Below are 15,107 nucleotides of genomic sequence, written 5' to 3' on the forward strand. Positions count from 1 at the left end.
TCTTTATAAGTATGTTTTAAAGTTTCCTCAGAAGAGTTAAATTTGAAATTAAAAAGATTGGGAAGTATTTATTTTAACGATTTAAAAACATCAGAAGGGATCCCCTGATTTCCACTATTTGTTGCTTTATGCCTGTGGTGCTCCTGTCTTAAGGATCAAAGTCTTGGATTTCAGCTTACTTGGATAAAAGTCATCCCCCAAATACATTTCAGCTGTGTATTTCCCCTTAACAAAAAGTGGAATGTCTGGCATAAGAACTGATGTGTATGAAGTGGTGTCTGCATCTTCTGAACAGTGGTAACTAAGGTGGTAGTAGCACAAAGAGGTTTCAGTTCTCCTTTCAGTAGAGGTTGATCTTTAATTTGGAAATTTAGTGTTGTATCTCTGTGAAATTAGTGAGGACTATTCTGTTTCTTGCTGGGATAAATGAGAAGCACAGGCCATTGCTGTGCTCTGCTCTGGTTTCTGTGCTACCCATGTTCTGTATGTCCTTCATTTCCAGTTTGTGAAGCCAATGAAGACTGTCCTCCCGGCTCCTTTCTCACACCATTTCTGCAAGCTGTCTACCTCTTTGTGCAGTACATTATCATGGTCAACTTGCTCATTGCATTCTTTAAGTAGGTACCTTAGTATATTGCTACAAAAGCAACTAACGGATCTTGTGCCTGCATTTCTGGAAAGGTTTTCACCAAAAATGCTCCAGCAAGGGCACATTGATGGTGGTGTTGTACCCCATCAGCCATGGGGATAAGCCAAATAAAGGAAAGAATGGTACTAGCTAGATGGTGCAAGGAAAGGGATAGTGAGAAGACAGCTAAACTCTTTTGCCACTTAAAAAGAATGAGAGTGGACAATTGCTGATGGCAAAATCCCCAGCATTAATTCATCTCTGAAGTAATTTTCCCTTCTTAGAAGTTTTTGTTGTGCTAAGAGCCTATATAACATTCATCATAGGGCAGGCCAAGTTTTAAACTGGCAGATAAGTGGAAGGTGTTCAAGTGAAGAGGATAAAGTAGGAGTATGCTTTTCCTTTAGGAAATAATTTGAAAATCCTTACTTACTTTAAGCAATCTTATATGTTCTAGACTGAAATCTAACAGTAGTATTTCCAACAATTTGCCTTTTAATGTCTACTGCCACAGTAGAAAAGGTCTTTATAGTAATTCTATAGTAATTCATAATACTTTATCAGTGTCTTTTTAGTAATTCTAACCCTTCATGTTTTAACATGAACCCCTTGTAGTGGAGCAAGTTCTGTAAAGTTCTAACAAGTTCTGTAAAGTTTTGCAAGTTCTTATAGTTTTAGCATTTCTGGGGAAGAAAAAGTCAGCTGTAGGTTAAAAAAAATTCAAATTAATAAAAGAACTCATTCATATGCAAAAAACCCTGAACTATCAAAACTAATTTTATTTCCACTTCCAATAAGAAATCCCTTTCCTGAAATTGTGTCAAGGAATCAAGCTATTATTTTCTACATTATGTGTTATTTTTCATGTGTGAAATTGTTATCTGAATTATTTCTGGAACTAAACCTTTAGTATTGATGATATGGTAAATCTTCTGTGTAGTGATTAATTGTTCCAGAAGTGGGACCAGAAATGGGTGGGTATGAGAAATACATTTAATTATGCTCTCAGAAGGAAAGTTGATGTTTTTGTGATTATATGCTGGCTGTATAGAATGACAGTGTATCTGAAATTACTAGAAATGAAATGCTAGAAATGACAACATTTCTTTCCTGTGTTTGGGTCTATCACAGTAGATACAGAAAATTATTCAGTGCAGTCACGTTTGATAATTTTGCAGCTCCAATGAGTATTCTGCAGAAGAATGGCTCATATAGCTGTAGACTGTTTTGTTACAGTTTTCCCTTAGTCTGACACCTACTTTTAATCCAGTCCAAAGAGGCAAATAATGCTGAATTTTCAGTCAGAGTATCTATTAAAATTTAAATAGCATGACTGGGATTTCAAAGCCATGTCAGTGGCATCTTTTGCCCAGCTCCATTAATGTGAATGGGAATTGGATCTCCAAATCTGTTAGGCTTTGAAAATCTCATTCTAAGTGCACTAGCTGCAGGCACATGAATTGCTAAGCTGATTTACCTCACTGGAAGAATGGGACCAGTGTAGATTAGATCTGTAGAGAAGTGTCGTGTGCTATACTGGAAGTATTCCTCACATGAGTGTTTCACCCTCCTTTCCCTCTCCGTCTGTGGCTCTCTCCTCAGTAATGTTTATTTTGATTTGAAATCCATATCGAACAAGCTCTGGAAGTACAACCGTTATCGCTACATCATGACCTACCATGAGAAGCCATGGCTGCCTGCACCGTTCATCCTCCTGAGTCACATTGGGCTTCTGATAAAGTGCATCTTCCACCACCAGCCCCCAAATGAGTTGGACCAAGAGGAAGGCGATGTTGGACTAAGTAAGCTGGGAACCAAAAGAAATAGTTCATTGTCACTCCCATCACTGTGAAGTTGAGTTAAAAAAAAAGAGGGGAAATGCTTTGCTTTGTATTTGGCTGTTGCTGTGCTACATACTGAGCATCAGTCAAGATACCTCACAACTCTGAGCTGAAATAAAGGGATAGCAACTTATTCTGTAGGAACTAAATAATTTCTCGTTTTAAAAGAAATTAAGCAGTGCCAAAGGTATAACTGTATGTTTGTCATGAAAAGACCAATAATTCCTTTTTCATTACTTGGGGAAAGTAGCTGCAGAGCCCAAGGGTAAAGGAGATCCAGTAATTGCAGATGCAGAGAGGTTTCCCACTTCCTTGCTGCTTCTGTCCCTTTGTGCACTGGCTTATCACTGCACCTTACCTTCTTCACTTTTCCCAGCCTGGACTTCTTCATGCCAGGTCTTTTCTAATGCCTCCTTAAAGTGATGCCAATTCCCTGTCCCACTGTCACCAGCTCTGCCAGGAGTAGCCTGACCTGTTGTGGGAAAGGGACCTCAATAAGCTGGAATGGAAATGAATACTCTGTAGTGGGGCTTGGTGGTGGGTGTGAGGCAGGTAAATGGGGAAGAGGTGACTGTAACCATATTTAAAAAAACATTGGGAAGCATTGGTATCTAGTATTATACATCCTCATCCTTTTTGATGCAACATACACCCTTGATGCTTTATAATAGAGCTGGGCAGAGCCTTTGTGGGTTATGCCTCACTAAGAATTTTCTCTGCTGAACATGAATCCCTGAAGATACTTGGCATGCTCACAGGTGATTACAGAGCTCAAAAACAGACTTACCTAGTCAATGCTGAACTGCTGTACTGCTGCTCCCTGTTTCAGCTCCCCCATCATGACTGGATACACCAGCCTACCTTTGAAGTGCCATTGTTTGTATTATGTGCAAGCACAGCATAAGTCAGTGGCATAGCATAGAGGGTGTCTTGTAAGGAGCATTAGGCTGAAGGAAAACTGAAACCCTGCTTAGCACATCTAAAAATCCTTGCACAGAAGAGGGTTCATGCCTTCCTTACATTTCTCTCAGAAGGAGAGTTTTTCTGTTTAGGCACCTCTGGGCACTTTTTCTATACACCTTTGCTTGATAGCTTTCTCTTACTGTAGTTTTGGTGTTGTTATATTTAACTGGTTTTCACAACAAGTACCCGGTGCCACCCTGTGGAAAATCAATACCAAGATACAGAGTAAAATTTTAGAGGAAGGAACACAGGTCAAATAGAGGGGAAAAGTGTCTGGAAGGTGATGAAGTCCCATTTGGAGCGAGAGAGGGAACCCCAGAACACCGTGGGGGTCTTCACTGCTAAGCTGTGTGTTGCAGCTGAGTACCACATCCCTGTAGTAAACACTGTCTTGTTGCTTGGAACAGGCACCTCTCTAGCAAGTACAGTGAGGACTTTGGTGCATAAAAAAGGACAGAAAAGAGGAGCTTGGAAAATGTGGAGTTTGAACCAGAGAAGCAGCTTTCCACCATATGCACTTCTTTGTACTGCCTTGTAATGGAGCTGGTCTCTCAGAAGTCTTGGTGTGCTAGAAGAATGGCACCTTGAGCAGCCCAAGTTATGGAGTTTTAAACTTCTGAATGCTTTTTTCCCCCCAATAATCTTGGGGTGGAAGGTCTTAATGCTTTGTACATATAAACTTTTATTAAGCATATCTGGATGTTTTATAGATATGAGCATATTAACCAATCAGGTGAAAAGAAAAAAAAAAAGAAAAAAAAAGAAAAAAAAAAGAAAAAAAAAAAAGGGTTTGCAGCTGTGAGCACCTGAATGGACTGTAATTGTTGTAAGTGACTAGCTTTAAATGAATGCCTGGGCCAAAATGGAGTGAAACTTTTGTAATACATGTTCATATCTTGTGAATGACACATCTATAAAAAAGTACGGGAAAAAATTTGTGAGGAAATTAATCTTTGTGAGCAGCCATTCAGATATGTATTTTTGAGACTTTAAAGAGGAGTGTTCTGGAACTTTTGTCTGTGTGGTTTTGTTCCCCATGTAAGGAAAGACAACATCACATTTTCATGTATTTGAGTCTTCATACTCAAGCCCAAATTCATGCACTTAGGCCTAATTCATTCTTATCAAGGGAGGGAGTGTAAACAAGATTTTGACTGTATTTTTTTTTTCTCTTTTTTCCCTCATGCATGCTTATACATGATTGCAATTATTAGCATGCTTCATACTGATTTTATTATTTTATTTATATCCTTTATTCAGAGCTCTACCTGAGTGATGAGGAATTAAAGAAACTCCATGACTTTGAGGAACAGTGTGTAGAAGAATACTTTCTTGAAAAGAATGAAAACCTGAGTTCCAGTGGCAGTGAAAGGATCCGTTTGACCACAGAAAGGTGTGTTTTGATGCATATTTATGTTATTTTTATAAATTTATCGTATAAAAAGATTTTGATAAGTTAATGCTTTTGGACCTCATTATGGCCACTCTGAACATGCATAGGCCTTGTGAATTTGGTGGAACTGTGTCTGTTTCTGTAACTGCATCTGTTTGAGGTGTATGTCAGATCTGTCTGGGAAGCCTTGCTGACAGAATTGCATCCCCAGACCCGTGCAGTGTGCACATGGTTAAAGGGGTACACTCTTCATATCATTGCATGACATCAATGCAAGAAATTAATTTAGATGAATAAAATGTTCTGAAACATTGGTCCTTGATTTTATAGAGCAATGTCTTAATACTACATATTTTAGTTACTCTGTGACAAAGAAAAGAAATTACTTCTCCATATTGCCTGCAGCTAGCTGATCATTGTCTTAGTGATAAAGTACCAGAGAGTATCTTCAGGAAATATGAAGATAATGATTTGGTTAAAAGGATTTAATTCCAGGCCAAAAAGCTCCTGCATTTTTCACTGGGGATTTGAGGATAATAAATAAGGCTTAGGCTTTTTGGGCAGTTGAATTTTACCTGAAGATAACTAATGCCATAAGATGCATAGAATCTGTTTCCAGAGACCAAATATGTTCTTGGGAAGACCAGTTTCTCAGCAGTCCCTAGTATTTGAAAAATGCAGGATTAAAGAGTTTGTGTGAGCCTTTTCCTTCTCATGCTTGCACAAGGAATGTAAAATGCAGGATGTCTAGCTGACAGGAAGTATACTTCATTTGGAGCCAGGTTACCCAACGTAACCTGCCATCAATGTTTTAATAGTTCTATGGCAATGAATGGGTATTAATGGGAAAACAGCAACTTTTAAAATAGGTACTCCTTGAGCAAAATAACTGTTTCCTTAAGAAACCCACTGGCAGTTTGGCTGGGTTCTTTCAAATGCAGATATTAATGATAATGAAAGTCACAATTAAAAAAAAGCCTGTTTGAAACACTTACTTTTTGAAATGTATTAATGGTTTCTCTCAAACAGATGTAAAGATCTATGTTTTGCTATTTTAGTTATGTTTTCTTTTTCTACCTAGAGTGGAAGAGATGTTTCAACAACTTAAAGAAGTGCATGAGAAGGTATTTTATATCAAGGAGTCTTTACTCTCCCTGGACAGCCAGCTAGGACATTTGCAAGATCTGTCTGCCCTGACAGTGGACATCTTGAAAGTGCTTTCAGCTGTAGACACCTTGAAGGTGGAAGAAGCCTTACTGGCTGACACAAAGCATCAAACCTGTAGGAAGCTGCCCCATAGCTGGAGCAATGTATTCTATTCCAAGAACTTGAGCAGCCTGGAGGGCTTGTACGACAAGAAATACCACTATTACAGCATGCCACCCTCCCTCTTACGGAGCTTGGTAAGGACTCAGTCTCCATCAGAGTCCAAACTCTTGAAGTCTGAGAGTAACAAGGTGGTAGAAGACAGCTCTAAAAAGGTAGAAATCGAAACAGACACACTCACTTCAGGAGTATCTTCTGAGACTAAATTGACTCCTAGGTATGGGCAGTTTTTGCTGGTGCCCCCTGACCATCAGGGAGGGTCTTTTTCTGAGGATGTCACCTTAAAGTTGTCCTTTTTGAACACTGATGCCAAGTACGAGGATGAGGCATTCAGAGATGACCTGCAAAGTAGCATTGTGGTTCCGCAATACTTGCCGGGTATCAGCTTCCTTGGCAAAGAGACAGAAGGTTACCAATGGAGCCAGAGAGACTTTGTTATTCATTTGCCTTCAGAAAAGATTAATGCTGCAGAAGCTGCTCATCCCCTTGATTTCCAGCTACCACTGGATATTGAAGAAAGTGCAACATCCCCCTGTGATGACCGGGAAGAAACTGAAGGTGGTTATGTGAACTGGGGATTCTCTGAAGGTGATGAAAAAGGAGTTTTCATCTCAGATTCAAAGAAGAAAGCTCTGTACCTACATTCCTCCTATGACAGGGACAACAATTGCCAGAATAATCTCACCAGGGATGTCCAGTTAAGTGATTCGAAGTCCTTCTCCTACAACTCTGTCAAGTCATGTCACAGCAGCAGCATTTCTCAGAACAGGCTGAAGCGGAGCATCTCCTTCTGGATCAGCCCTCTCTGGAGGGACTGGAGTTTCTGCAGAAGCAACAGCTTGCCGTCCCCTAAGAAAGAGAGATCAGGAAAAGTCTGCAAGGCTGTAGGCGGTAATTAAAAACATTAAACGTGTACAGTATCTTCTACTGGAGAGTCCAAGACATCAAAAAAAAAAAAGTTTCATTTGCACCAAGAATGTATTAGATGCAGTGGAGGATAGCAGCTGAAAGTCCATAGTTACTCTTTCACTTTGTGTGGTCTGGATGTTGGGAGTATCCAAAGTATGCCTGGGATCCAAACTGCAAGACACCTGGGTGTCAGCCACTCTGATCTGCCCCATCTCATGGAATCTCCATGTCTGTGGCTACACAGCCAGGTGGCTCACTCTGGGGAAGTCTCTTGCTCTGGGGATGCAAAGACGGAGTTGCAGGAACCAAAATATTTTACATGATCCTGTGCAGATACATTAGCAGTATCAGAGATGGGTGCATGGAGAATGAAAAGGCATAAATTTCTGTAGTAAGTTTAAATACATCTCTGTCCACCATCAAGTTTGCTTGCTAAGCATTAAAATACATCAGATTCCAGTTTCAATTATGAATAGTATGAGGTGATGGATGACATTAGTTTTTTTATGTCTTGTGATGGTACATATCTTTGCATGGAGCTGCTTGAGTACTGAGTTTGGATATCACAACTCTTTCTCAGATTGATTTAGACATCTGCCAGTTCTCAGTCCTATCAGATTTTCCCTTAGTAAACAGAAACCTTGTAGCTTAAAGGTGTTCTTTGACTCTTTCCTGCAGATTCTTTAGGATCCTGTGAGCTACACCGCAGTGAGGCAACAAAAGCAAAACAGCAGAACAGAGACAGAAAGTCTGGGAGAGGAAAGAGGAATCAAAAACCTCTTCAGGTGCCGGTATGGGCAGTTGCAAGAGAATTGTATATCTCAAAATTGTCTTTTTCATTCCTTAAGAGCAGTTCCGCAGTGTGGTTTAATTGAAAATGCATACATTTAAAACACTGCACACGAACTGCAGCATCTTCTGTGTTTGTCTAGCTTTGGTTCAATTTTACTTTTTTTTGGATGTGTGGGATTTCTGTTTTGAATTTGCTGGCATCCAAAGTATACCATGCTGATATTGATTTTGTGGTGATTCACAAACATAAATCAGTCATTGGATTTTAGCTGTCAGGAGAACTTGTGGAGGCTTCATGTGATCTAGAATAGACTGAAGCAGTGACCATATCCAGGGGATTTACAACTGTACTCAGGCAAGATAGGCCTCATAACATTGTCTGCTGCCTGCAAGAGTCCCATAGACTTTTCTCTGAATCTATCAAACATTTAGCTCATTGCAGAAAGTATATGATTGTGTATACATCTGGGGCTACTTTTGCAAGTGTGTCCATGTGTTCATAAATAAAAATCTATTTCTAGCACCTATAAAGAAATTTCTAGGGTCTTCATTATCTGGAAAGAATTATCACTGTTTAATCAGATGAACACTGAATGCTGGTTTGTTTACATGCAAAGGATCTTGGACTTGAACTTTGAAATCGAGTATCTCTCAAGGTATTAGGTCTCAAAGTTCAAATATCTTCAGATAGTGTGAGACCGCAGTACTTGGTAGACAAAAGCAACATGTCTTCTGCAGTTTGTAACAACACTGGGAAAATCTGTTTCTCAGTTGGGAGTGCATTCATTCATTCATTGGCATTTCAGAGATGCTCTGAAAGGCCACATCATATGCTGTTAGAGGAACTGTGGAGATGCTAGTCATCCTGTAAATTCAGTATTGTTTTGTCTGTGTCTTGGCAGGTGATTAGAGTGGATGATTGTCCCCAGAACACTCAAGTGAACTCAGAACCTGCAGAAATCAATGTCTGGGATGAGCAAGAAAAACACAGCAAGAATTGGCTCACCGTGTCTAATTTCAGTCAACTAAGTATGTTGCATGTTACAAAAAGTGAACTTCAGAAGAACTTTTAAAAAGAAGCAGTAAATATAATTTAGAAAAACTAAGTGTTATCCACCATTTTCACCTTATGGCATAATTTTTCATAGAATTAGACTTAGTTTGTCTTGGTTATTTGATGCAACATTGAAGAGGCAGAAGACTCATAGGATGGATGGAAGATCAGGTGAATCTTTTTGGGACCTCTGCCTGTCTTCCGTGGGAGATAGTTGAGTGCTAATCCTCAGGAATAAATAGGAAGAATGATGTCTTTGTATCCTTTCCTGAAGCGTCTTCTAAAGTGACATCTTCTAAAGTGGCATCCTGGCTAATTAAAAAAAAAAATAAACTCATTATTTTTCAGGATATTTACCCTCACAGGCAGTGCAGTGATAGTGTATTTGTTGGCAGATCCTCTGCCTGCATTATTAATTTCTCATTGCTCAGAAACACATCCTCCAAAGGGAAGAAATTAATTCTATATTGTTTCTTTTGGTGTGAAAAGGAATGACATTCTGACTCTTCATTTAGTAATTCTCCATCTTTTTCATTCTCAGAAATTCTATGCATCTCATTCATCTCATCTTTCAACTTCACTGTGATGTGGCTCACTGGTTTCATCCTGCGAGCTGCTGGGAGAAATACTAGACAGTGCTGTGGCTCAGTATCACTCAGTACTCAGCCCTCAGAAGAGGGCTGTACTCCAAAGTCTGCTGAAAAAAGTTGAAATAGTCTGTTTAGCCCTATGAAATTCTGTAATTATTTTTTTAACCCATTATACATGTAATGGGATGATATGGTGTATACATGTATATTTTATAACACTGTGTAGCTACCTAGTTGTTTATTTACCCTCTAGAAATAGTTGACAACTTCTCTTTTGACTAGGTTTGGAACGTCTCCATTACAAGCACCAGAAAATTAAAAATCCAGACTTTGGTAGGCATACCATACCATTCTGTGATTACCTGAGGCATTCTCAAGAGGTAAGACCTCGGATTACACATCCTAGTCCATAATTTTGGCTGGGATGAGCCCAGAGTAGCTCTACAGTCATCTATTTGCCAATAGAGTTTCTTTGTCATGACATACCTCTTTGGGAGATAAGAAACTTTGTTGTCTGCTGGCACAGTGTACATGTGGAAGTAAATGAATAATTTAACAGCTGCTATTAAATAGGATGCCTATTGAAAGAGGACATTAAATTATTGAATCTTCAAGTGGTTCTGAATATGAACTTAGTCACAAATGACACGTGTTGATATTTCATCAGGCAATGAGTGAGCACACAACTTGGTCTTGAACTTGTGGGCAGAATGGATTAGAAGAAAATTTTGGAGAGTTAGCTACATAGCACCTTATCACATAGTCATTTCTTGCAAAAGGGTAGATAAATATTGATAATAATTGCAAAGCATGGATTTTTAAACCATTGTCTTATAAACATTGTATTTTATTACTTATCAGAATTAATCTGCAGCTCTGTAATCTAAAGGTTCTCTTCCTGTGTGAACTAATATAGGCACCTTGAATTTCATGGAGCTAGACCAATTTATATTTCCTGAAGACTTGAGTGGGAATCTGGATTGTGAAAGCTACGATCTATTTTTAAAATTATGTAGCTAATATAAGAAATGGAATAGCTAATAGAAGAAAATGTACCATTCATTACATTTTATAGGGATATCTCAGAGATATGAAAGGAAATTAACAAAGAACAAATTAAGAGAAGGAAATGTGAGTGAATCCTTTCCTCTTTCTTTTCAAGAGCACCAAAGCACCCTTCCTTGTTGATTTTACTTACAGGACTTTCAGTTATTAAAATGAAGATTTTTCAAAGACTAGCTTATTTTTCACTAAAAATGTTATCATGTTTGGGTTTTTTTAGGAATAAAAATGAAACAGGTAATTTCCATTACGCTGTTCTGAATGTTGTAGAACTTGAATCCCAAACACCAGGGACAAGAGCTTTAATGTTTTATTTTAAAAAGTGGTGGGGTTTTGTATGAAAAAGTGATGAGAGAGCGAGCAAAATAGAAATAAATTTACTGATTTGGTGTTCTGTAAAACCAAAACCTGGACTCTAAATCAGTAAGTCTTTGAATTGTGAATCACACGATCTGCCAGGCAAAATAAAGGTAAAGTCAGGAAAACTGTGTGAGGTAACCAAGTAATTTGGTGTTTCATAGCTTATATTAAGATATATTTGGATAAAACTCAAGAGTGATATTTTTTAAATTGTAAAAAATTTCATTCTGCTAATTAATAGCAGTATTGGAGTTGTGCTGAAACACCAACTTAAAATTATTTATTCTTCTAAGGTACAGCCTCCAGTATCCACTGAATTGTTGTGCCTCTCTCTGGACTATGAAAGCTTATATTTATCACTGATATGTAACAAAGTTGCTGTATCCACCTGTTCCACTTGAGAATGATGTATTTTAAAATTATGCAACTTTCCGAAAGTGAAGCTTCTCACTCATGGCATACCAAGGGCTCAGAAATCCCTCTTGATAGGAAGCAGGGAGCAAAGCAAGGGGGTGTGTAGGAAGCTTTTGTTAAAGACTTTCTCATCTTCAAAGCAAGGTACACGTTCAAAATATGAGAGAAATAAAAAAAAAAAAAAATCAGTTTAATTTTGTGTGTGTGTGTGTGTGTGTGTGTGTTTTGAGGATTGAAATTGGTCTGAATACTACTGCGATACTACTGAGAAGAAAAATTCCATTTCTTACTACCACATTAGGAGGACCTGGCTGGACCATTTTTTCCTAATACGGCTTGAAGTCTAAAAGATTATTTGAGTATTTCTTTAAATATAAGACCTGGAAAATATGTGATCTAAATATCCCTGGAAAGCTGCTCAGTGTGTTACGTTCTTCTGTTCCAGGGCTTATTTTCAACAACAGTAAAGGTTATACCTACACTGGAATTTTCCAACATAAAGAAAGTTCTCTAATACTGTGCTTATTAGAAGACCTTTAACCAGCTTTGTGAGTGTATTGCGATATAGGTGGTGACATGAGTATTTAGTTTGAATGTCTGGAGACAACATGGAAAATGGCAATGTGAGCAAATTAATTCCATTTTAGTGTAGGTATGCAGTGCTATGATTCACCTGCCTGTCAGGGTCATTATTCATGTTAACAAAAATCATATCAACAATCATTCTCAAGATTGTACCTTCTTGAGCTGTACAATGTGTATATGATAAAGATGTGCATATTTTACTGGTAAAAGTATCTTTCTTTTTTTAGGATTTCAGTAATAGCATATTTGGAAACACCAAGAAAAGTAATCTGAACAGGAACTCCTCGTATGTATCATTAGTATGTTAAGATACTCATCATATGTTTTCAGAAAGAGATGTCTGTAGTGTTTGCAGGTTTCCATTTCAGTTCAACAATATTTTTAGGATGACAAATTCCTGAGACATGGAGAGTTAAGGCCATTCAGTGTATTTAAGTTTATTTAAAGGAAATCTTACTAATGGAGATCAAAGAGATCCATTTAAACAAAGTGTATGATTTTAGGTGGAATAGACACCCTTTCTAATTCTAACAATAACTGAATTTTCTAATTCAGTCACTAAGATGACAGCTGGACCTGATAATTTACAAGGTATTTTCCAGCCTTAATGATTCTATGATTCTGTAGTGATTCCATGGTTCTATGACCTTTTTTGAAAAGTTGTATTTGCTTTTGCTGTGCAATTGCATGTTTTATTTTTTAATAATTTCAATGCTAGCATCTCCTGAAAAATTCTCTCATTGACTGATTCATCTCTTTTGTACGTTTACTAAATATTTAGCTCAGTTTTCTTCATGCATTTTCAGAAGTTATTAAGCTTTGACTACATTTAGTGAAAGTATACTGGTTTCACAAGTGGTTTCAATTTTCTTGTGAGGTTTTTAATTCTTTTTCCCAGATTGATTAATCATTATCATAATATTAGTAATATATTTAGACATGCAGTGCTGTCTTTATGTTCCTTTTCCTTTTCTTTCCTATTTTCATCAATTTCTTCTAGATTTTTTTTTTCCAGCACTGCGCAGGTAATAAGTAGAAGATACTAGAAAGCTGTCACATCTTCTGTTCTGTAGCAAAGACTGCTTTAATGTAGTAGTCTTTTTGCAACCAGACTTGTTAATCCAAAGAATCACCAATTTAAAAATATTGTTCTTGTACAAGGAATGGTAATGACACAAGTAACTGTTAATACATCTGAGCATTGAGTAAAAAATTAACAGTTGTGTGATTGAAAGCTCTGTAACTGATACTGTTATTGTAGTGTAAAAGATGTGAATAGCAGTGCAGACTCAAGAGCAATTCAACATAAAGCAGAGAAAGAAACATGAAAAATGTGTCAGTTCTTCAGTGCCTGAAGATTGTTTGCTCATGGTTTTGTTGAACAAAATTGCACTGAGGGTTATTTTGCCTTAAGATTGCTGAGTTACATATCTTTACATGGGATCCATGTGTACTAGTTTTAGCTAAATTACAGAAATGTTGCATTAAAATATCAAATATTTGCTTTTAAACAGATTGAGAGCTCCAGAGGAGACTGACAGTAAGTTTTTCATTGCTTGTCACTCATTTTAATTCCCATCTGTAATTCTCATGCTGACAATTCTGAAGCACAAAATCCAAAAAGAAGTTAATTTACTGTAGTTAAGGATTATAGCGCAGAAATTGTTTGTGTTATCAACTACTTTTTACTTTAAAGTGAAAGATTTTTTAATGAGAAACATGTTTTTCTCATAGCAGTTGCATAATCTTAAAAGAAAATTATTTATTTTCACTCTAGTCTGCCCAGTAATGTTGTTCTTTCAGCAGGAAGAAACTCTTTAAGATGCTGCTGCTTTGATCCCTGACAGTCCAAGTGATCTCCTGGGTTAAACCAGGGTATATGTCTGAAGCTACAAGATTGTTAATGTATGCTTGATTCTTCAAATTGCAATTATGTGTAATAACTCTGGATTGTTTACCTGGAATTCTGAAATCTATGAAGGACTGAAATTATTATGAAATGTCCAGTGAAGAAATTCAAGATTTTAGTGAGAAAACTAAAATCAGTTTGTTCCTCGAAAGCAGCGTGTTAGTGAACTTCACTAGTATTTGTTGTGTTTTAGTCCATCTCCCAGTTTCCCTGGCATGACACTTATCCCTAAGAGGCTGAGCAGCTGGGCACCTATCTCTTTTTGAGATTACCTGTGGTGCAGGAATGAATTGCTCCTAGTCTTATCTCCACTTCAAGTAATGCTCTTTGCGGGTCCATGGGTGCACAAAACATTGCAGTGCTGAAGCAGTCTGCTGCAAACACACTGAGTTGTAAGGCTGCACTCTAGAACACACAGTTGTTTTGATTAAAATCCAGTTTTCCCATTCTCAAAAGGCCCCTTTTCATGTTCTGTTTTTTTGCAACATACAAAATGCTGTAAAAGTAGATGGGTCCAGTAAGAAAAAAATCACAAGGGTCTTTGAATCACTAACGGGAGTGAAAAATGCTGACCCTTCCCCCAGTATCTATAGAAGTTCATGTAAGATCTTTTTCACTAGATAAGGGACTAAAAGCAAATAGAATACACCAAGAAGAAAAGTGTAAAGTTCAAAAAATTTTGGTGAACATTGTTTTGTTTATGTAATTTTTTGAAAATTAATAATAGTAGAGTATATATAGGTAGTGAAATCTGGCATTTTGAAGGCTGGTTTTCCAGGAGAACAAAATTTTCATCTAATTAATGAAAATGTGTCCATTTTTCTTGGTTGCATTAAAAAGGCTTTTTTTTTTTGTAAAGCAAACATTTTTGGACCAAATTTAGTCTGTCTGAGCATGCGTGACCACCAAAAATATTTGTCTGCTTGTATTTTAATAGCACTTTGGATGCTGTGGTTTGATGGGACAATATTATTATAACTGGTGCAATAGTACAGTTAATGGAATCAGCTTAATGGCTGAGGATGGAGTTGGAAAACTCATGTCTTGAGGAGGCCATGAAGCACAGTGGATAGATATCCCAGGGGCCTAGCTGGCTTAACATGTCCTTGAGGTTAATATCTCATTTTCCCCACCATTTCCTTGAATAAATAAGTCTGGCTATATTGCACTGACATCTGAAATTTGCCAGTATACAGTACATGATAATGTAATTAAAGCCCATAAGTAATTCTCCTCTTTAGAATGCTGAGCCAGCAATTCTGATTAATCTGTTTTGTGACA

At 37.5% G+C, this 15,107-nt stretch overlaps 1 protein-coding gene across 1 annotated transcript in view; it reads left to right on the forward strand.

The window, feature by feature from the left end:
• TRPM6 (transient receptor potential cation channel subfamily M member 6) overlaps positions 1-15,107 on the forward strand; it is a 76,579-nt gene that overhangs the window by 40,055 nt on the left and 21,417 nt on the right. Inside the window, exons 25-33 of the mRNA XM_053932539.1 lie at positions 503-617; positions 2,231-2,430; positions 4,693-4,825; positions 5,907-7,042; positions 7,739-7,851; positions 8,755-8,881; positions 9,779-9,876; positions 12,145-12,203; positions 13,432-13,457. Coding sequence (XP_053788514.1) covers positions 503-617; positions 2,231-2,430; positions 4,693-4,825; positions 5,907-7,042; positions 7,739-7,851; positions 8,755-8,881; positions 9,779-9,876; positions 12,145-12,203; positions 13,432-13,457 — 2,007 coding nt within the window. The remainder of the gene's footprint in view (positions 1-502; positions 618-2,230; positions 2,431-4,692; positions 4,826-5,906; positions 7,043-7,738; positions 7,852-8,754; positions 8,882-9,778; positions 9,877-12,144; positions 12,204-13,431; positions 13,458-15,107) is intronic.

The sequence above is a fragment of the Vidua chalybeata genome, chromosome Z (genome assembly GCF_026979565.1).
Source record: "Vidua chalybeata isolate OUT-0048 chromosome Z, bVidCha1 merged haplotype, whole genome shotgun sequence".
Classification (NCBI taxonomy): Eukaryota; Metazoa; Chordata; class Aves; order Passeriformes; family Viduidae; genus Vidua; species Vidua chalybeata.